The 21,736-nt window shown below is 39.2% G+C and overlaps 1 protein-coding gene across 3 annotated transcripts in view; it reads right to left on the bottom strand.

The window, feature by feature from the left end:
• Positions 1-12: 12 nt before the first annotated feature.
• Positions 13-21,736, bottom strand: part of specc1lb (sperm antigen with calponin homology and coiled-coil domains 1-like b) — a 44,533-nt gene continuing 22,809 nt past the window's right edge. For all 3 annotated transcript variants that reach the window (XM_049466172.1, XM_049466173.1, XM_049466171.1), the window contains exons 6-16: positions 21,293-21,500; positions 20,962-21,035; positions 20,127-20,302; positions 18,407-18,570; positions 18,144-18,268; positions 13,978-14,056; positions 12,799-12,964; positions 10,529-10,631; positions 4,293-4,409; positions 3,804-3,863; positions 13-2,869 (exon numbers count right to left, since the gene is read on the bottom strand). In XM_049466172.1, the coding sequence (XP_049322129.1) occupies positions 2,780-2,869; positions 3,804-3,863; positions 4,293-4,409; positions 10,529-10,631; positions 12,799-12,964; positions 13,978-14,056; positions 18,144-18,268; positions 18,407-18,570; positions 20,127-20,302; positions 20,962-21,035; positions 21,293-21,500 (1,362 nt within the window). In that variant the 3' untranslated portion in view covers positions 13-2,779. The remainder of the gene's footprint in view (positions 2,870-3,803; positions 3,864-4,292; positions 4,410-10,528; positions 10,632-12,798; positions 12,965-13,977; positions 14,057-18,143; positions 18,269-18,406; positions 18,571-20,126; positions 20,303-20,961; positions 21,036-21,292; positions 21,501-21,736) is intronic.

The raw sequence follows: 21,736 nt of genomic DNA, 5'->3' as shown, positions 1-21,736 counted from the left end.
AAAATCCAGAGCTTAGAGTAATAATTTATTTGGTGTTAAGACTTACACGTCTAAGAAGGGTGTTAATTAAAGAATTCATATCTGGACTTCTTTCCTTGACAAATAGATCTTTACACAAAAGAGAAAGGTCCTAAAGGGTGTAAAAATGTCATACAAGGTTTGATCTATCACTTCTAGAGCAATTCAAATATGACTGTGACAAAACCAGTTCTCTGAATTATGATGCGAATAAAATGTATTCCACTGGGTGAATCTTGAACGGCAAAACAAAATACAATGAGAGGCTTTAGGAATAAACATTAATGAAAAATAATTGGCCATTAGAAAACATACAATCGGCCTGTTCATCTGGTCAAATTGACAATTTAAACAGATTAAAGATCCAGTTTCAGCCATAATACTGGCCTATTAACAGCAAGTCACTACCAGCAGCTTTATGATACAATTCTATCAATATATTTAAAATAAAATATCACTTTATTCTCCAAATGCAGGAAAAGCACTTATAGAATAAATAACAGGTTGTGCCTTTTTTAAAAATAAATGAAAAAAGACTCAAAAATATTTGCACTTCAAATACTGTATTATACGATTTCAACATCATCCCTTGCTATAGGTCTTATAGTAAAATAATTATTATAAATTTCTTAATTGAGAAACAATGAAATGTATCTGACAGAAGGGAGTTTGAAATAGCTTGGAAAAGAACACAGTACATCTAATACAATAATTGAGGAAGTGCAGCAAGGCATTAGTGTGTAGGATAGATACCCTTTGTGCTCTAGAAGCCTATTCTTCCTGTCATGGTGTTTATGGTGTCCTGGGCTTTATATGTTAGTTTAGAAGCTTACTTACATCTGAGACAAACAAGGGAGACAAACAATGCATTCAGAAATATCCAATGGTTTGGATGAGGTTTCACATTATAATTTAGCAAACAAACATTCAGTCCTCACGCTTTGTGCTTTAATACCAATAAGAAAAGTCCACTGTAGAAGGAGGAGGAGTGGGTTACAGGATATGTGGAACACTAGGCCAGTTCATCCCAGCATGATGCTGATTACAATCAGAAACTGCATTCAGTATTTCTGCTCTTCAGAAGCCCAGAGGGGGGGTTGGGGTAAGTGTGGCAGTGGGAGTGGGGGCAGATATCATTTTTAGAAGCAGTGATATACTAAGTAAGCATACAAAATTAAAACTCAGAGAAAGTTTCATCTCCCATTGATACAGAAACTCTTTCAGAATTACATACAAATGTCCGCTGCTAATGGAATGTTAAAAGACGAATGAGGAAATGTCGAGAATCTAAAGGAAAGAATCTTGTTCAGGTAAACATTTAGAGGCAATGCTGCTTGAGCTGTAGAAGTGTCTGTTCTGAGGATTACTACTGACTGTCTGTGCTCAACAGTGGAACATTAAAATAGAAACAACAATAATAGTAATAACAATATTAATAATGCCATTACCAGTCCATTTCAGGCTTAGATAGCCCAATCAGGTCTGATATGTAAAATAATAAGAAAAAAAGGCATTTGACTTTTGAATCCCATTAAAGATGAATGCAATTACACTGAACACAAAACAAAACATTGGCCTTTTATCCACTGCAGATACTTAGGCTGCACCATATCAATTTGACCAGTTATGACCAATTCTTTTTCCATTTGCTGTGTTGCTAAATCAGGACTATGAAGTTTCAATGAATCTTGTAATCATAATTTATGGCTTGATTTCACATACTTAGCATGCTAACTAGAGAAAGTGAGCATACTACCTAAATGTGAAAGTGAACTGTAAGCTTGGACTACAACTACAGGCATCATCCAACATCGCTACTGACTACCGCAGCCTGCTTATGCATGCTGATTACAGTTGTCATCCTATTAGCCGCATCTCACATTGCTACCGCAGAGTTAGCACGCTGGCACAGGATTCATCCCACATCGCTAAAACGGATTTGGCAATGTCAAGGGCCGGCTAGCCAATCAGTGGATCCCCAATCAGTGGATCCCCAATCAGTGGTTCAGTGGCCCTGCCACTGAACAACACTATGGTCCCCCTGCAGTGGAAAAGCCACCTGAACAGTTCCCCTCCAATCACCCTGCAGTGGAGAAGCAGCCAATGAGACATGTGACAAAAGCTTTAAAGAAATGTCACTGTAATAAACAGGCCTAGCAACAAATCAATGTCACGGACAAGGAAGGCACAATTTCAGCCAAAGCTAATGGTGAGGTCAGTCATTTTTCTACTGTTAGCAAACAGTGTGTTTTTAAGATTCACATGGTACATCAAAAACATGATGGAGGTTCACATAGAGCTGCCTGTTCAAAAGAGGAGGAGGAAGAGCTTGTAGGGAAAATAACCAAACTGTACCTGCCTAGCAGCCTTGGCCCATATACAGAAAAGGCAGGGGAGGGAGAATGGGAAACAACAGAGAGAAGACACTCAGCTGTTTCTGCAAGGAAATGTGAGCATGTGATGAATGTGTAAGCACAGAGCATGTGATGAGTATTAATAAAAAAAAAGTTTTCAGTCCTTTTCACTGGGACAACACTGGAACACTGGAAGAAGGGTGGGCCATAGGGAAAACACCCCACCCATCTAGGCCCCAGGCCAGATGACTGGATAAAGCATCTGTGAAATGCAGTGAGAACAAAATGCAAACCAACTGCATGTTAAATATCTTAATCTCAGGGTCTCTCGAGCTGGAGACGAGCCGTAGAGTGTCTCTGCAGGCACAAACACGTCCATCGCCCAGAAAATAGGAAAACCTAAAGACTCAAGTCTCAAAGTACTTGTAGATGGATGTGACATAGGTCATCACACTCTGCCAGTCTGGTCTTTCTGTGTGTACCATTTCACCAATGTCCTGTGTGTGAGAGAGAGAAAGAAAGAGAGAACCCATCAGAGACGGCTCAAAAAAAAGCACTGCACAATGTAATTTCTGCAATACATGTGAAGTCAGATTCTGAGTCAGCTGTGAGTGTACCCAGATAGACAGAGTAGGACTGGGCGATATATTGAGGTTTTAAAAAAATATATAGAGATATATCGTTTTTAATGCATATCGCCCAGCCCTAACTCAGAGGAAAGAATGACTGCATGCTGATGAAGAAGCAGCAAAGATGCACAATCTTATTCCATGTTTTTTCTAGTTATTTTAAAGTAAAGGAACACAGAATATGAAATTAAACATCTAACCTAAACCCAGCTAGGATGGTTTGGCACGAACTGGACCTTACAGTAAATGTAAAGTAAGGTACAAGTGTTTTCACCCATGAAAACAAAAAACACTCCAGGTAACTACTAGAACACTGGATGAATGCGATTAAATTTAATTATTAATCCTAAATGAATATATACATACACATACACACAGGGGTTGAACAATGAAACTGAAACACCTGGTTTTAGACCACAATAGTTGAGGTGCACATTGAATTTTGCCGTGATTTGGGCAGCTGTGGTTTTATGTTTTTGGATACAATCAGGGTTATATATACATATATATATATTTTAATACACACTGGTATTATTCAGAACTTTACTGAAATTTAACATAAACACTTCTAACCTTATAATTAGTCAGACTAAAGTGGTTAGGGTGAGAGAGTAAGTGGATTAATAAACTGCTGCTTTTCAGTAGTGCAGCTAAGATTTAAATGTGTTCTCCAGGCTCTCAAATAGTGATGTTTGCATAGAATATCACTAGTCTTTCCCTGTTATAAGGCGTGTGTAATGAGGTAACAGAGCCAGATCTCGCAAACTATTCAGTGCAATTAAGGTGTCTGCACTAAACTCACCAGTGTAGACTTAATTCCCACACTCTCTGCCGCCTGGAAGGCCAGCGTGAAATTCCGCCTCTAGGATAGGAGAGAAATAATCATGCATGAGTGAAAAATAAAGCATTATTTCTGATAGTCTGCATGTGTGTTTATACCAGTCAAAGGTTTTAGAAAACCGCAATTGTTTGGTATTCCAGTAGCAATGTTGTATGACACAGACAAGCTGCTTTTTCATCTTAGAAATGAATATTACTGCACTTCACCCGTCAGACTCTTCTCTTCTTCTCTCTGCTGAAACTGAGACGTAAGCCCAACCTCTTTCTGTACCAGTTTTCTCCAGTTTCCAAGTGTCTTATAAAGGTACAGGAAACAGTACATTCCACTCTCTGGCTTCATCTGTAATTTCTCTAAAGAAATGCTTTATTGTTTACTGGACTGGCAATAATTATTGGAAAATTGAAGGTGTTCCAAAACTTTTGACTGGTAGTGCAGAGTGAGAGATCAGACCTTGTCCTGGCTGTTCAGCTCTTGGTAGGGGATATGAGCAGGTAGGTAGGTGTGGAGAACTGCACAAAAGGCCAAACCGTCGTTCCAGCTGCTGCTGAAATTGGTGATATCAATGTTCTGAAAAAAGAAAAACAAACAAATAAACAAATCTTTGTCAAAATTTACATTTTTATTTTATTGCCAAATCAGCACGTCATTGGTTTAAAAAAATGCAATGTTGAGGGCAGCAAAAATGTCTAAAATTCCTATCTATATATTTTATGAGTAATAGGACTGGACAATTACTCATCAGAATTAAATACCTTTAAACACATTTTCGATATTTCAGAATCACTCAGAACCTGTTTGAGGGACGCATTACTTTGGTAGCCTCTGCCATCTTCATGTAGAGCAACAATACTTTTTTTTTCTTTCAGATCCTCAGAGAGTTTTTTGCCATGAGGTGCCATGTTGAACTTTCTGCATTTATTACAAGAGAACTGAAAAAAAAAAAACACATTCAACAGCTCTGCTCCCCATGCAAACCTAAAACCTTTTCATTTAGGAGCTACTGTTGTTGCCAGTAGTTTAGACATCAATGTCTGTGTGTTAAATGACACTGAGGACACAGCCCACTGTTATTCAAACTGTACCCTGAGTACTTTACATTGTATCAAAGTGCCATAAGTGCTGTTTCAGTATGTAATAAAATATTTACAAAATGTCAATGGCGCACTCACTTTTGTAAGATACACATTATATAAAACAGCAAAATGTATAGCAGTGTTTTTTATACTGTTTATCCCGATATCAAAATTATATCATATTGTTTAAAATTAACAAAAATATTTTTAGATATCAATTTTGGCCATATCATAACTATCAGCACCACTAATGTAATTACCACGACAGGCCCAGTTTCTGTGTCTGGGGGGTTTGGACAACAATATTTGAACAAAAAGAAGACATCAAACAGACATTCAGTCATTAAGCTGCTGGTTTTGGTGGGTGGGTGAGAACAGAGAAGCTCTGAATGCCAGGCTGACCTTCTCTTCTGTCCAACACAGAGTGTTTACCCAACAGACACGTTTATCACAGTCAACACACATCTCACACTCGCTCTTACCCATACACAGCGGAAACAGACAGCAGAGGCTATTTATGGCTCTGTTGTGTCCACGGTGGTTTGTTTCACTGCAGTTCAGAGCAATTAGCAGATAACCAATAGCACTCACGTGCCTATCAGAAATATTGGTGCAGTTCAGGTTAAGTGGAAGCCTGAGGGGACCTAAGCTTCCCCATCATAAATCTTTCCCCTTCTAATAGGTTTGCTGGTAATATTGGGCCAAACCAGATAATGTTTTGTCAAGCTGTTTAAATGGGGTGTTTTATAATGCATTAAAATAAAACCACACAATTTCCATCATATATGCTGCACCTACATCAGATTTTCTCTTTTCATCTCTTTTTATTGCTGTGCAGAGGATTTAAAACTGAAAGCATATTGGATATGCATTGTACAAAACACAGCATTCTGACTGGCTGCTTTTTTCTTAGCAAGGCCAAATGGTTACTAAGTAGGGCTGCTAAAATACTGTACTCTATGGTGCAACTAAAATCCTTACATTTTCCCAAAAATCGACAGTGTGCCTATAATCAGGTCAGATATTAAGGAGCAGTAAAGCCACTCCGCTGAAGTACAGCATTATACAGGAGTTTCATTAAGGTTTTCCTCCAGGCTGGAGCAGTATTATTCTGCGCCTTTAATGCAAAGCGCTGCTAATAACGGCTAGTGCTGCGGCCAACTGCGCTGTTGAAAATTTAGGAAATCTAAGCTTACTGTAAATAAATGAAAGCTCAAACAGTTTTCAGGAAGGAAATGTGTGGATTAACATCCAGTGCTCGTTTGGCTTTAAAGATTTTTTTTTTAACTTAGGCCCTTCCCCCAGCCTTCCCATTAGAAGTAAAACATGGCGACACCCTTGTTCCTTACTAGTGTTGCATAAAATGTGCCTTATAATCTGGTGCACTTCATAGTGCATAAAATACGGAATCACACACATTCAGCATTTTTCTCATTTTCCATGACATATCTATATTATCTTGGATACATAGGTGGCTTTATGAACATAATGACATGCCAGATCATTGATTTCTGGTAAAATCTGGTGAAAAATCTTGTTTTAATATTTCAGTATTTTGCAGCTCTATTACTAATGGCAGGTCATACTGTGCCGGTGTAAATCCTTTTTTTTTTGCAGTGAAGCTTAATCAGGACGGGGAAGTGCACAGAACAGATCATGCTATATAACAAAGTGCTAAACAGTACAAGCTGCACCGTCCAACACTGATAATGTGGTGATAACATGCAAGCAACCAGGCCCATTCAATGACGCTAAGGTGGCATATCGTTGCGGTTACCCAGTACACATATCTCTCAGTCTTTAAGGCCCTTCCCACTGAACGGTTTTGTGCACCTAAATATGGTTAGCTAACTGTGCTGAGAAACCTGGTCCCTGCCCACTGTTCCGTGCTGAATTGTGTCTGTGTGGAAAAAACACCAGCCTGCAGCAGAAAAACTATAAAGCTATAGTTTGGTTCTCCTACACTATTCAGGAGTTTGAAATAAGATCTGAGCTCTTTTTTACTTGTTGTATTAAAACACAAGTCAAATTCTGTGGGGCATTGAGTATATATGAGTGTGGGCTGCAAAGTTAATTTGACATAATCTGCAATGTTGATTATAAAATATTATTTTAACTATGCATGTTATTTTCCCTAGCGCCATCATGTGACATTAGGACTTCATTAATCAGATGAGACTTTCGGGGGGAAAACAAGAAGTAAATATAGGAGGGGATGTGAAGACTGGGGCTGAGGGAAGCAAGCAGCGTTTTGGAAAATATATATATATTTTTTTACTTGAGGCAAGAATGTCTGCTGTTTGGATATGATGACGATGATCAAAACCATCTGACAGTAAAAGGTGGAAATACTGATCCTGCATTGCTCATGAATATTATCCTGTGTACAGTATAAACACCTACACCTGGGGAAAAGAGCTCCACAGACGTTTCATACAGGCAGGACTTTTTGTTTACATTTTGACCAAAGATGTGCAACAACAGCAAAGCTATTTACTTACATTACAAAAAAAACACAACATATACGAATTTAGGCTGTAAATATGACATATCGTGCTGAAGCAAACCAAAATTACTATCCAAGACATGAATAAGTACACAATGTACACACAGCATATCCTTATCATGAAACATCTAATCATAAAATAAAGAAAAAAGTGGATTAAATGACATTTTACAGTTTTAACAAAACCAGATTAACCCATTTCTGCTGCCCTGCCTGGGTGTCAGATTAGTAGACACACAACGCAGCTGTACCATTTCCCCTGTAAAAGGATGTGAACAAAAAGCAGGCAATCCAAACTGACCATAGAACAGCCTTCAGCATGTTGTGTCAAATATCTATGGCGGACTGGTGAAGAGGAATACAGAAATATCAGCCTTTTTATCATATTGTATAGCATCAACATGTGGCGTCAAAAATCACTATTTATATTGTATTAATTTCACAAAGTTACTTAATATACTTTGTTACTCTACAAGGTGGCGCTAATCAAATGAACTGTGAATGGTAAACCTGTGGTGAATATTTGTTGTTAATTTCTGTGAATCTGACCCCAATAAATCCATAATTGCTGGTATTTACTTGTTCACCATTAATTTACCCTCTTTAGGAACACAGATGTTGTGAAGTATCGTAGTGGATTGTCTCGTGATATATGGAGTATCACACAATCACAGTATGGTGATTTCATCATTACTGTGGACAGTGTATCGTAATGATATATATAGTGCGATGCTCTGGGATTCACACCCCTACTGCTCACCTACTTCAGAGGATCATGGGTAAGCGGACACATGAATATAATCTACATTTTTTAGGGTGAGTACTTAATAAATAATAGACACATGAGCAGGTGGCGGGTGTCCTCATTGGGGCCTGAAATAAACCCTGAAGAAAAAAAAATCAAAGATCCATAGCGCAGAGTGCAGTTCTATCTGTGAAAGAGCAGCAGCTCTTATCAGACATGTGAAAGGGGAGTGTAAATTGGCAGAGATGGAGAGGCTATAGGAGCCTGTGGTGAGAGAGATGGAGAGAACGTCTGAGGTTGCCAGAGAGGTACAGAGCAGCAGGTGCCTGACAGAGTGATGTTGAGGCTCTGCACCTCACACACACACACACTCACTCACACACTCACACACTCACACACACACACACACACACACACACACACACAAACTCACACACACACAAACTCTCACACAGGCTCTCACACAGGCTCTCACACACAATTAATTTACTAATCAACAGGGGCAGGTTATATAATATAAAGTTTCTTATGATTAAGCATGTTAAGCAGCATGCTTCAGTCTCAGCGCAGCCAATCACACAGCAGATAAAACATTCAGGACATGCATGCAGATGCTTCCTTTAAGAGCAAATCACATTTTTTAACAGCCAATCGGCAACAGGGAGCGGCATCACAGACACTAGCGCACTATGGACTACCTGCCACTAAGGAGGGTCTGCAGACCATTAGATGGTGCTCAGTGGACCACTGATTGAGAAACAATGGCATAAATCATATTACAGGAATTGCTTCGATTTTTTTAGTCAATTATTAAGATGCAAAACATATTAAAGCTTTTCAACAAAGAGGTGTTACTTAAACTCCACTTTGCTGGAAGAAAAGTACATGAAGGTAATGCAAAAAAAGCACTCAAAGAAAATATGAATATATCAGTATTGACTATTACATATTTAGCAATGCTGCAAAACGTATTTATATACGACAGAGGAACAAACAAAAAGACAAAAAAAATCTTTATATATCATCTTGCTTACAATATCGCAATATATCACAGTATATTCTGCCATTTTTATACACACATCTGAATGTCACAGAATGACAGAAACCACAGAAATCAGATCTTCCTGAGATTTCCACAGTGCAGTGTGGTTTAGGGCAAGTGTGTGATGACTGACAGCAGGTACAAACTTTTATTATTGATCAGCTACATTAGCTAAAGTAAAGAAGCTAACCCTTAAACACTAAACAAGTCCTATCTGACCTGCTACAATGGGGAAACTAAACTGCAAATTAGCAAATTAACTTTTTATTCAAAGCAGTTCTTTAAAGAGCTTAGCCAGTGGCAGTGCCAGAGGCAGCACTGAAAGAGCTGGCAGCATTTAAACAAGCCATCTTCGTTTGGGATCGGATGTGGTCTGCTTGTAGCACAAAACTTCCTGCCTATCACATGACTGAGCAGAGCGTCAGTGCTGTAATGAGCTGCTCTGCTGTCAGTGTTGTGTGTCTACACTTACTATGTGTGTCCAGCCTCTTAAGTGAACATGTATGAAAAGAGTGATGTATGTGTTTAAAAAAGGGGAAATAAAGGAGAAAGAGCTTTGGGGCTAATCGCAGCAGAAAGAGCCCTGTCGCAATTCAGCCCTCTCTGACTCACAGCACTCCAACGTGTCCAGAGTACTCCTAATGAACGCATTAGACCTACAGTGAAAAATGAGCTACAGACCCCATTGCCCATTACCATCCATCACGGAGAGAGAGGGAGAGACAGAGGGAAAGAGAGAGGGAATATACAGTACTCTTATATCATCAATCAGCAAAAGCACATATGAACAGCAGAAGAAAAGAAAAAAAAATAGTGTCCTTGTGTCCCCAGGGACGAGAAAAAAGGACAAAAACTTGTCCTGAAAGTTGTGAAATCCAACCAAATCCACTGCTGCAAAAGAAAAGTGGCAGTTGATTTCTTTGAGCAGAACTTCTCTATGTGTCTTCCCTATTGGCTGAGATCAGGTCATGTGTACACACAGTATCACAAACAGGAAGAAGAGAAGCTTCCCGCATGCAGTCATGGTGATAGACCACTCTTGTCTAAAACGATAGTGAACGGTAAACACTGCAAAAGCCCAACGAGCTGAGAAGGAAATACAGCACGACCCGTGCCGAGAAATCAAATTAAACTGAATAAAATACAAATCAACCATGAACGTTCAAACACAGATCATCAGGCATTCATCATATCTGAACAGATCGTCTGCTGTCGTGAATTTCCTCTATTGCAAATGTTACATTACTAAAAGAAACTTCTTTAGGTCCAGACAAACACATTTGTAGTGCACGAAGACATCACAGAAAAAAAAACACCTACCTGATATCCTTCTGTCTTCTTCTGGCACCATCTGAGCAGAGCGTTCCTCTTGGATCCTCCATATTCTCTGGCCAGAGCAGAAAGTGGGTCCTTCCTCTCCTCCCTGAGAAAATACACAATACTTATTTTCTACTGAAAAACTCTAAATTAAAAAAGTCTAAAATTCAATACATGGACCCTGGAGTCAGTATAAATATAGCTCAAGTAAAAAGTGACTCTCAAAGGGAGCAAAGAAGATGTTTACCCCATAACCCAGGCATTTTAGTCTTTTTTTTTGCTTAATATTACATGCCTATATCATTTGGATTTTTATTCAAGGAACAGGTTTGATTATGAACGCTACTAAAAATCCTAATTGTAATTGACAATAATTTAAATATCAAGTACCATCAGCAATATCTTCACTAATGACTACTGGTGGTACAGGCAGGCCAAAACTCACATAACGCTAACTAGTATTGTGTCCCATCAAAGATAAAGAATAGAGATGTTAGTCTGTTAGACAAGGACAATTTTAACCAGATGCCGCCAGTCACTTACCACCCACAGCACTGTCCGCTGTGTACGGCAATGCCTTCTAGTACACTGTGATTACCCGAACACACAAGACACCTTCAAGAATCGCTCACTCTTTGTCATACAGCCACCGATGTCTTTGTTTGCTGTCCGGGCTCCAGTTTTTTCAACATTCAAGCATTTATGGGAGCAGTCAGCAACTTACGAATGTAGAGCAGGATCTGCTGGCCCAGCTACGAAACCTGTTTGCCTCCATGTCCAACCGTATCTCATTTTGTATCCAGACTAGAGGCTCCAAAAGGGTACTAAAGCCTCCTTTCCTTTACAGTACAGTTACCTGCTGTGTTTTCAACTGCGGATCAATAATGCAATTTTATATGTCACTTTTATGTCAACATTTATGTGGACTGAAACTTAAAAGCAGCTTTCACACTTGACCAAACACGCCAAACCTGCTGAGGATGCGCATCCAGGTGTGGAAAAAAGGTTAGTGAAACTCTGAGTATGACAGACTGAACATTTAACAAAGCAATGACTCAGCATGATCAACTTTCTAGCACAAACAAAAATAATAGGAAGAGATAAAAAAGAAACAAACTTGTCTTGTAATTTGTACACTAATAAAATTAGTCCAGTAAAACCCATAAGCTACCACCCAGAGCCCTTCAACACACATGAGCCATGACCAGCTGTCTGCGGCACACACACATCACTAAATCCCCTCAGCCATTCATATGTACGCTCTTCTCCCTCAGCACTAGAGGAGCACTGGATCCTGTGTGATTAATTCAGCCTGAGACTGGGGGAGACGGTCAGGAGGCTGTAGCTCATAATGAAAGGTCTCCAGTGCCGAGAACCTGAGCGAAACCAAGGTCAAGATTCAGAACAGGTGAAAGCTCTGTGCAAATGGCATGTCATTACTACACACTGTAGGGGAGATTTCTGAGAAAAGAAAAGAGTCTCCTGGAAAATCAGGAGGAAGTGTCTAGAAAGCAAAGGAGCGAGAAGCCATGAACTGACTGCAAAAATAAATAGAGATCAGAATACAGAACAAAATCAATAAACCCTGTAGTGATCTGCATCTGATCTGACTAATTTAATCTTGTCAGGGTCGATGCAAAGAGCTGATTATTACCTTTCATTTTTTTAAATTTTAAGACAATTAAAAAAGCTCACAAAATAATCTCTATATGACATGAGCAATAAGCTATAATATGAGATACAATAACTAATCTAAAATGTACTTGTAGTTTTTACTGATTATATATTATTGCTTCTACATGAAATGTTGATAAATTGGTATAAAATAGTAATATTATTATTCTATAATAATTAAATAGCAAATAAACTAATACATTTACTCTAATTTATATAGATATTTTAAAATAATAATAATTACATAATATCAACTAATGGCTTAAATTGTATTACCCTGGGCTAACTGTACATATTTATCTATAATTACTGTGACAGTTTTCTTGCTCAGTGACTGAGATTAGCAGCACCATTTGTGTTTTTGCTGTGTGTGGTTTCACTCACTCTGAGATCCAAAATACAGAAAGACTCAAGACTTGTGAAGTGTGTGTGTGTTTGTGTGTGTGTGTGTCTGTGTGTGTTTGTGTGTATGTATGTTAAAAAGGAGCACTTAATGACTGAATGCATTTATTGGCTGCAATTCTGATATTGCAATACACAGTAATAATGAGCATTTCCTCCAATTCACACATCACACTCCCTATCAGAAAGCTTCCTACCGTAGACGTCCTCGTGTAGTGGGTGTGACTGAGGCTGTGGGGGAGGAGGAGTTTGAGGACAGAGAGAGCTGAGGGGAGGAGGAGCCTAAAGTCAGTAATGATGCAGCTGCTGAAGAATCTGTAACTGATAGATCCCTCTTCAGCTCCTCACTGCTCCTGCGAGAAACTAACACACACACACACACACACACACAATCTTGATAGTGTCTTTATAGAGAGACAGAGAGACAGACAATACAGCCCATAAGCACAATCACACAGGCAGGTTTTGCTGCAATCTGTACAGAAGTTTGAATGTTGCATGCATGGGTGTTTTCATTCTGGAATGCATACGTATGTTAGGGTTGGAAGGTATGATGGTAATACTATATACCACAGTATTAAAACATTTTAATTTATCTTCAAACGAGGACGGTATTTTACAAATACAATTCTTTGCTCTGTTTAGATAATACAGGCTAAAATAGTTAATTTATTTATGTGCAATTAAGATTACAACAGAATGGGGGTGCTCTCTGTACTTGAATCACTCTCTGAAAAAGGGTGGGAAAAACACAGGACCGCAACAAGTTTCACAACTTCTGTGCTCTCTGTTCGTGTTAAGAGCAAATACAGTTTCAGTGTTTGCAGTGTTCACTTAGTCTGCAAACAAACTGAACTTCTATTTGATTATTTTTCAGTTTAAAAATATTGTATTCATGTAAACACAAGACTTGTGCAGCTTACACTAATTCCCTGCCCCCAGTAATACCCCGTACTGTGGGAACGTTTTCCCTCCTAAACCTAATATCACGTAATGCACTGCAATTATACCATACTTTTTCATACCGCCACAACCCAGATACCTAATCAAACACAATCAATCTTTTTTTTTTTAGCAGATACTATAGTGCCCAAGATAACAAATTTCACATCAAAATATTGCGATGCATTAAGTGCTCCTGTTTATTGGTTTGACTGGAGCATTCTGTTTTTTGGACTTATCATACTGCATGTACAGTATATTAATTACGTGTGTATGTAAAGCATACAGTACAGTAATAAGGAACAGCTGGTCCTGTACTTTGTCTGCTCGACCCCTGGAGACCTGTATTAACCCTATGCAGCCGGTTTAAACTGGTGTGAGGAGATTGTGAGAGAGCTGTAAACTGTGGAAAGGCCAGGCCGGCCCGTACCCACCTGGCATGCTGAGCTCAGAGTAGCTGGGTCTCTTATCCACCAGAGAGGAGAGGGGTTTGGGTGTGGTGACTGTGTGCCTCTGAAACACAAAGAAGGGAAGCAAACCATATAATGAATCGTATAAGCATGCAGAGCTGGAGCTGCGAAACAGGCCTGGTTTTATGATGATGTGCACACAGACGCGCACAGAGAAGAGCACAGAGAGACAGACAGAGAGACACACACAGACGCGCACAGAGAAGAGCACAGAGAGACAGACAGAGACGTGCACACAGACGTGCACAGAGACACGCAGAGAGAGACACACATGCACAAAGACGTGCAGAGACACAAACAGAGGTGCTGAGAGACAGATATATACGCACAGAGACCCACAGAGGGACACGGACATGCACAGAGACACACACAGACGCGCACAGAGACCCACAAAGAGACACAGAGACACACACTTACACACAAACACATACACGCACAGACAGACACACACACACACATACATGCCCACATACACGCACAGAAACACACACAGAGAGACACACAGAGAGACACACAGAAACACACAGAGAGACACACAGAGAGACACACAGAGAGACACACAGAGAGACACACAGAGAGATGCACACAGGCACGCACACAGGCACGCACACAGGCACGCACACAGGCACGCACACAGGCACGCACACAGGCACGCACACACTTCTGTGCTGTGGATGAATAAAAGAGGCATGTGAAGTGGTCAAAAGGCTGATGATTATGACTTTCGTGCTCTGTGGCCAAAAACAAAAAAAAGGAAGAAAAACTACACTTAGGTCTTGTGACATTTCTTAGTCACAGCAATGAATAACTCGATTACATGATCCCTGTGACAAGAGTTCAAACACCACAAAAACACATAAATAATACACAATATAAAAACCTCATCACCTCATATGTTTCTCATTTGATTTAGCCATATAGTTTTATAGTGTATAAAATTATTCATGTACTAGTTTAGTTTTTTTTTTTTTGTATAATTACATGGTGTTAAAATGGAACAAAACTATTACTAATACAGTTATTATTTTTTACAGTTATTTTTTATACACTTTACAAAAACATTGTCTCATATTGTAATATATGTATAAAAAGTATTGTTTTAGGTTTATAATTTTTATATAAACTATGTAAATACATAACTAAAATGTATTATTATGTGTATCAATTATTTGATAAACATTTCTTTTCTTATGTTTATTTTAGTTTCATATTTAGTGTATAAAATGCTATATATTGTTTTATATTTTAGTCATGTAGCGTATAAAATAGCTGTTAGACATTTTTAAAGCACAGTCTGTTTTGTGTTTTTTTTTTTCTTCTAATTTTTCCCATTTTCTCCCCAATTACCACGGCCAATTACCCAACCCACTCATTAGGACTCACTAGTGATGCCCCAACACACCAGGAGGGTGAAGACTAACACATGCTTCCGCTTCTTTCCGAGCTGCTGCTGATGCAGCATTGTTGAGCAGCCAGCGCGCTTGGAGGAAAGCGACTCGGCTCTGGTACATCAGCTCACAGACGCCCTGTGCTGTGGACATGACCCTAGGAGTGATGTGGGGAGAGAGAGCGCCATCTACCCACCCAGAGGGAGCAGGGCCAATTTTGCTCCCTCTGAGCGCCAGCAGCTTGATGGCAAAGCTGCATGAGCGGGGGTTCGAACCTGCGACCTCCCGCTCATAGTGGCAGCGCTTTAGACCGCTGGACCACTCGGCGCCTGTTCTGTGTTTTTTAGTCTTATATTTTCGTAATCTATAAAAAAAAGTCTTGATGGTCTATTGATTTTTATTTCTATACACATGTAGTCTTATAATTCTGTTGTTCAAAGTAATGTTTATATACAGAGTACAAAAAGACTAATCTCATTTATATTTAATGTTTTATGTATTATATATATATTTGAAATATTTTTGTATTTTATAAAAAACTGTCTAATACTGTATTTTATTTATCAACTATTTTTAGCTTTCATGTTTTTTCTCTCTGAACAAAAATAGTCATTTTTATATTATTTGCTGAAATATTACTGAGTTATTCCAAAATGTAAAACATTTTTTTACATATTTTGCAAAAGACAAAAAGTTGCATAAGTAAAAAGAATAAAAAGTAAAGGCCAATTTATAATGCGCTTTGAACGTAGGCGTACCCTTCACCACATATATGTATAAACGAGCACAGTTGCGTAGGTCACTTGCACAGGCTACACTGTAAACGATGTAGATGATAACTTAATACAGACGTATTAACCAGCCTTTAGCCTGGAATTCCCCAGCCCTGTGGTGATCACCCTCACACAACCTGTGCAAAACTTTTATCATAATGGTTTTAACTCCATTAACAGCCTGTGACCATAGTGCTGCTTTTTTTTCAAGGGCCACCAATTTACATACAGAGAGAGCGAGTACAGAACAGCACAAGCCTTTTCATAATCTTTCATACCAGTCCAAAAATAATAATCACCATAATAATCACCACCCAGACCTTCACACTCTTCACACACATCTTCACACTGTCATCACTGAGCGGATGAGGAGCTTTTGCTGCTTAGACTTTCCTCAAAGAAAAAATTCATCTGAGCAAAAATAACCGTCTCCGCTGTCTGCATGAAAACATCCTGTTCTAGCCCGGCCCAGAGGACCCTGCGTATCACTCCAGAGAGAGAGGTTCTGGAGGACATCCACACAGAGGAGGTGGGAAGCCCCCAGTCTCTGCAGCTCAGAGGGTCTGCTGTTCTTGTTTGGAAGGTGAAGCACTGAAGCCCATAACCCCCCGAACAGAGCTTTGAAGTAAAGAATGCAGTCATCTGGAGAATCAATCACAACGCTGTTCTACATTCTCTGTTACACACGCAGTCCTCACTCACAGCCAAACATTTACTATTAAAGGTGTCAATCAATATTTTTTTTTTTACTCATAGTCTTGCAGGTACGATTAATCGCACCTTTTTTTTTTCTTCATACTAATACACTTTTCTAAATGTATATATAGTATATTTAAGTGTATATAAATGTAAATAAAGGAATCAGTGTTAAACTCGCAATATTATTTAATTGCTGGTACTTTTTATTTTATTTTTGGGAGGAATAATTGAGAGTTTTCATGGAGGAAATAATGGCTAGATACATATTCCACATTCCAACAGTTGTCTCTGTGTGTTTGTGTGTGTGTGCAAAGGAGAGAGAGAGAGAGAGAGAGAGAGAGAGAATGAGAGAGAGACAGAGAGAGAGAGACAGAGAGAGAGAGACAGAGAGAGAGAGACAGAGAGAGAGACAGAGAGAAAGACAGAGAGAAAGACAGAGAGAAAGACAGAGAGAAAGACAGAGAGAGAGACAGAGAGAGAGTGATTTTCTTAAAAAAAATAATAACAAGATGCAAAACTGCCAGATAACGCTCTTGAGAAAGATTGTCCTAATATTTGTTTTTGAATGTTTCCTTCCTTGCGCACCTCTAATAAAAGTCAAATGGCATCAGGTGCAGCCAGTAGAAGTCATCCATATCATACGCAATATTTTTTAAAAGAAGTGTTATGGTATTTCCTCCTGCCCTGTTTAACAGAACGCTCGCTGGTTTTAGACTCAGCCAGTCATTTTTCTTGAGCTTCAGCACAGCTAACGTGTGGCCGTTTCTCTAGCACAGACTAAAAGCTAGTGTGTATTAGAAATACAGCGCTACGCTAAAGTTTAATTTTTAGAGCCGTGTGATCCTTCACGCCTTCCACAGCACCACCGCTGTTTACTGCTGCACAGAGCTTTGTATGAGATCCTTCCGCAGCACTGCTGAATCCTGGAGCTCAGCTACAGCAGGTGCATTCAAACAGAGGAGCATGTTTTACACAGCAGAGCATTCCTTAACTAGCCACACATTCACCAACTCTCGCTGCTGACAGTCCTCACTGATAATAATCTGAATAAATGATAAATGAGTTAGTGTTGATGTTCAGCATTTTTTTAGATCAATGTTTTAATGATTTGCTGGTTAAAATAACACATAATAGACAAAGTTTTATTATTGGTCTATTTAGGAATGGCAGTAGCATCAGCCATTGATTGCAACAAGACCAGAAACCACTTAACCATGCTATATATGTACACATTGTGTACACATTTATTCTGGTTTGTATCAGCTGATACCTGCATTGGTGACACAGCAGCAGCTGGTGGAGTTTTCATTGGGCTCGGGCTGAGGGGGGTTCTGGGAATGGCAGCAGCAACTACAGCTGGAACTGCAGCAGCTGCTGGAGAACCTGGAATAGGACCTGCCACACACACACACACACACACACACACACACAGTTAATAACGAAAAATCAAATAAGGTTTTAGGAGTGCGGCAGGTAGTGATTGGCTTTGATTGCAGCCGTGTACGTATCTGTGTATATATGTATGTTCTGTACCTTGTGAAGCGCTGTCGAAGCTCTTGATGAGGGTCTTGACTGTGGGGGAGGGCTCTGAGGAGGTGGACGAGCGCCGACTCAAACCCATGCCCTGTCTGAGAGCAGCCAGATCCCGTTCCACAGCATTCATGTAGTTATACACACGACCGCGCTCTTCATCCTGTCTGAAACACACACACAAAAGTCATTGTACTCACATGGCCTGTAATTTCCAGGTCTTTGCCATTTCCTTAAATTCCACAACTAAGTTAGGAAGGCTAAGCTTAGTTGTAGGGATGTCACATGTAACGCGACAAGGAGGTAGCCATGTTTGTTTATTTTATGTTGGAACTTCCAGCGTGGAATTGGACAATTAATATAGATTATAACTATAGTGATTATAAACATATTTAATGAGTAGTATGACACTGTATAGTACATATAGTTCTAAAAATAACCCAAAAATAACTTAATTTACCATATTTTACAGACTATAAGGTGCAGCTTATTATAAGGCGGACTGTCAATGAAGAGTCTATTTTCTGGTCTATGTTTATACATAAGGCACATTTTAAGCGACAATAGTAAGGAACAGGGGTGTCGCCATCAGCAGCTCTCTCTCCACTGGGGGCGCCTAAGTAAAGTAAAAAAGTAAAGTTTAAAAAACAAACAAACAAAAACATTTTCTATCAAAGTCAAATAAGTGCTGGATGTTAATCTACACAGATTTCTCTCCTGAAACGGTTTATTTCTGCTTATTTACAGTAGGCTTAGATTTCCAATATGTTCAACAGCACGGTTACAGCGCTTAGTTCTAGTAAATGCTGCCTGACAGCACTACACTGAGGAAGCCTGAGTGTTCTGGTAACTCAGTGCGCAGTCAGCTAATGCTAATACTGTTTCAGCCTTGGTGCTGGAGAAACTTCATTGAAACTCTTCTATAATGCTGTAATTCAGCAGAGTGGCTTTACTGCTCCTTACAACCTGACTGTTAAAATTCCTACATAAGGCCCACCGGATTATAACAATGGCGATTTTGGGGAAAACCCATGCTCCCGTTTCTCTGAGAGCCTCACAGCACTAGACACATCTGCTTTACCAAAGCTTCAGAGTAAAACCATTTCTCCGGGTCAGGACGTTCTGGTGTTTTTCACTACTAAAAACAATGTGATTTCACATCAGGAACGTGCCAGGAAGAAATAATCAAGAGTTTCCTCTGTTAAACAGGATAAGTTCATCAGAGTTACCAGCCTCAGAAACCGCAAGTTAACAGCTCCCCATATGAGAGCATCTAAATACTTCAGAGTATTTTGGTTTGTTTAACACTTTTAAGTTACTACATGATTCCTTATGTGTTCCTTCATAATCTCCTTCAGAATTGATTTATGTAGAAAAACATGAAAAAAAAAACATTGAATAAGAAGGTGTGTTCAAACTTTTGACTGTTACTGTACAGCATATGTAACATACACATATGTAAATGGATTTACATGCTTTCTGAATATGCTGCATGTTCCACAACAAACAATGGCTTATTTTTACAAATAATCAGAACAGTGCTAAAAACTAATCAAATACAATTCTCTAAATAAACAATAAAATTGTTGGGAGGTCTGATAATTAAGATATAATAAGGCAACTGAATGCTCTTTCAGAATATAAATACAACTAGAGGACATCCTTTAAATAAATAAATAAATAATAATGTGCTCTTATCCTTATAATCTTCTATTCAACATACTTTTTGCTCTTGAGTTCATCCAGCTCTTTGCTCATTTTTTCATTCTTCTCCTGAGCTTCCTGCAGGCGGCGCCGCAGGTCCCCAATCTCCTCCTGAGCCTCAGACTTGATGTCATTGGCGATGACCACGGCCGTCTGCAGATCAGCCTGGAACTGCCGCCACTCCGCTGATTCCTCCTGTAAATAAACACATCAGAACAGAAGTCTGCTTTTCTATGGGTTCAAGCTAAAGATAATTCTAAGTATACAATATTTTAAAAGAATGTAACCAATGTGTAAAAGTAAGCAAATAGGATGGAAGCCAGCCGTCTTTTAGCGACCAACCAAAATGCCTGACTACTATTCTCCAATAAAAGATGCAGAGATGGGTTATATCAGTTAATTACTACTCCAATTACTTTATTCCAGCACATTGACACTTCAGGACAATTCATGTATAAAAGCAACATTTTATGTACAGTTGTAAAATGTTTGTAATTTATTAATTTTTTATACAAAAAAAGCAAAGATAAAAATGTAATTTGTGTAATTTTAAGATGGTGATGTGAGTTCTAGCATAAATCTTTCTTTATATATAATTTTATGGTTGCGTTACTAAAAAATGTTAGAAGTATGCATTTTATACCTTAACTTGAATAAGAAAACTGCACATCATACTTTAGCTGTTACGTAGTAAACTACAAGTATTCCAGCTAGTAAATAATTAGGTATGGGACTTACATACTTCTGCCACTTCTATAATAAAATGATGGTTATAAGGCTCCTTATAACCTCCTGGACCAATAAAAAGACAAAACTGTAGAGAATATGGAGAAGAAAAAAAACATATATATTACCCGAAGTTTGCGGTGAAGAGTCTTAATCTCCTTTTCCATGTCATATTTCTGATCATGAAGTTTTTTAATAGAATCTAAAAGAGAAATGAAAATAAATGCTAAAACACAGCAAACAAAAAGTCACAAATAATCCCAACGGAGCATTCTCAGACAACAGATCAATGGTGCCTCCATGTGGCCAAAGCTCTGAACAACAGCTTGCCTGTGATTAGCAATTTCACTTTTACTTTATATTAGCAATCCGCTTTGAGAGCTACAATGTTCAACAGAACTTCAGCTTCTGGAATAACAGGTGCAGTGAGGGTGTGAGGTACGGTCCGGGTGAACTTACTCTCCAGGTCAGAGATGATGAGGTTGTCGTGGAGTTTAACGGCTCGATGTTGCTCCACCTCGTCCTCCAGCTCAAAGATGGTCTCCTTCATGTCTGCGATCTCTGTGTCCTTCTCCTCCAGTTCAGAGCACTGCTGAGCCAGAGCTCGCTTCTGATCCGCCAGCTGTTTCTGCACCTCAGCCCGGAACTCCTGAAAATTCACCTCCAGCTACAACGCACACACACGCAGACACACGCACAGACGTAGAAACAGACAAACACACACGGAGACACCCAGACACGTAGACGCACACGCGCAGACACACACACGCAAAACACACACACAGAAACACGCAAAACACACACACAGAAACACGCAGACACAGAGAAACACGCAGACACACACGTGTTCTTCACTTCAAATATAAACAAGTGCTATATTATACACTACCGGGCCCACCTTTA

The sequence above is a fragment of the Astyanax mexicanus genome, chromosome 17 (assembly GCF_023375975.1).
Source record: "Astyanax mexicanus isolate ESR-SI-001 chromosome 17, AstMex3_surface, whole genome shotgun sequence".
Classification (NCBI taxonomy): domain Eukaryota; kingdom Metazoa; phylum Chordata; class Actinopteri; order Characiformes; family Acestrorhamphidae; genus Astyanax; species Astyanax mexicanus.
This window is presented reverse-complemented; position numbering and strand designations above follow the sequence as displayed.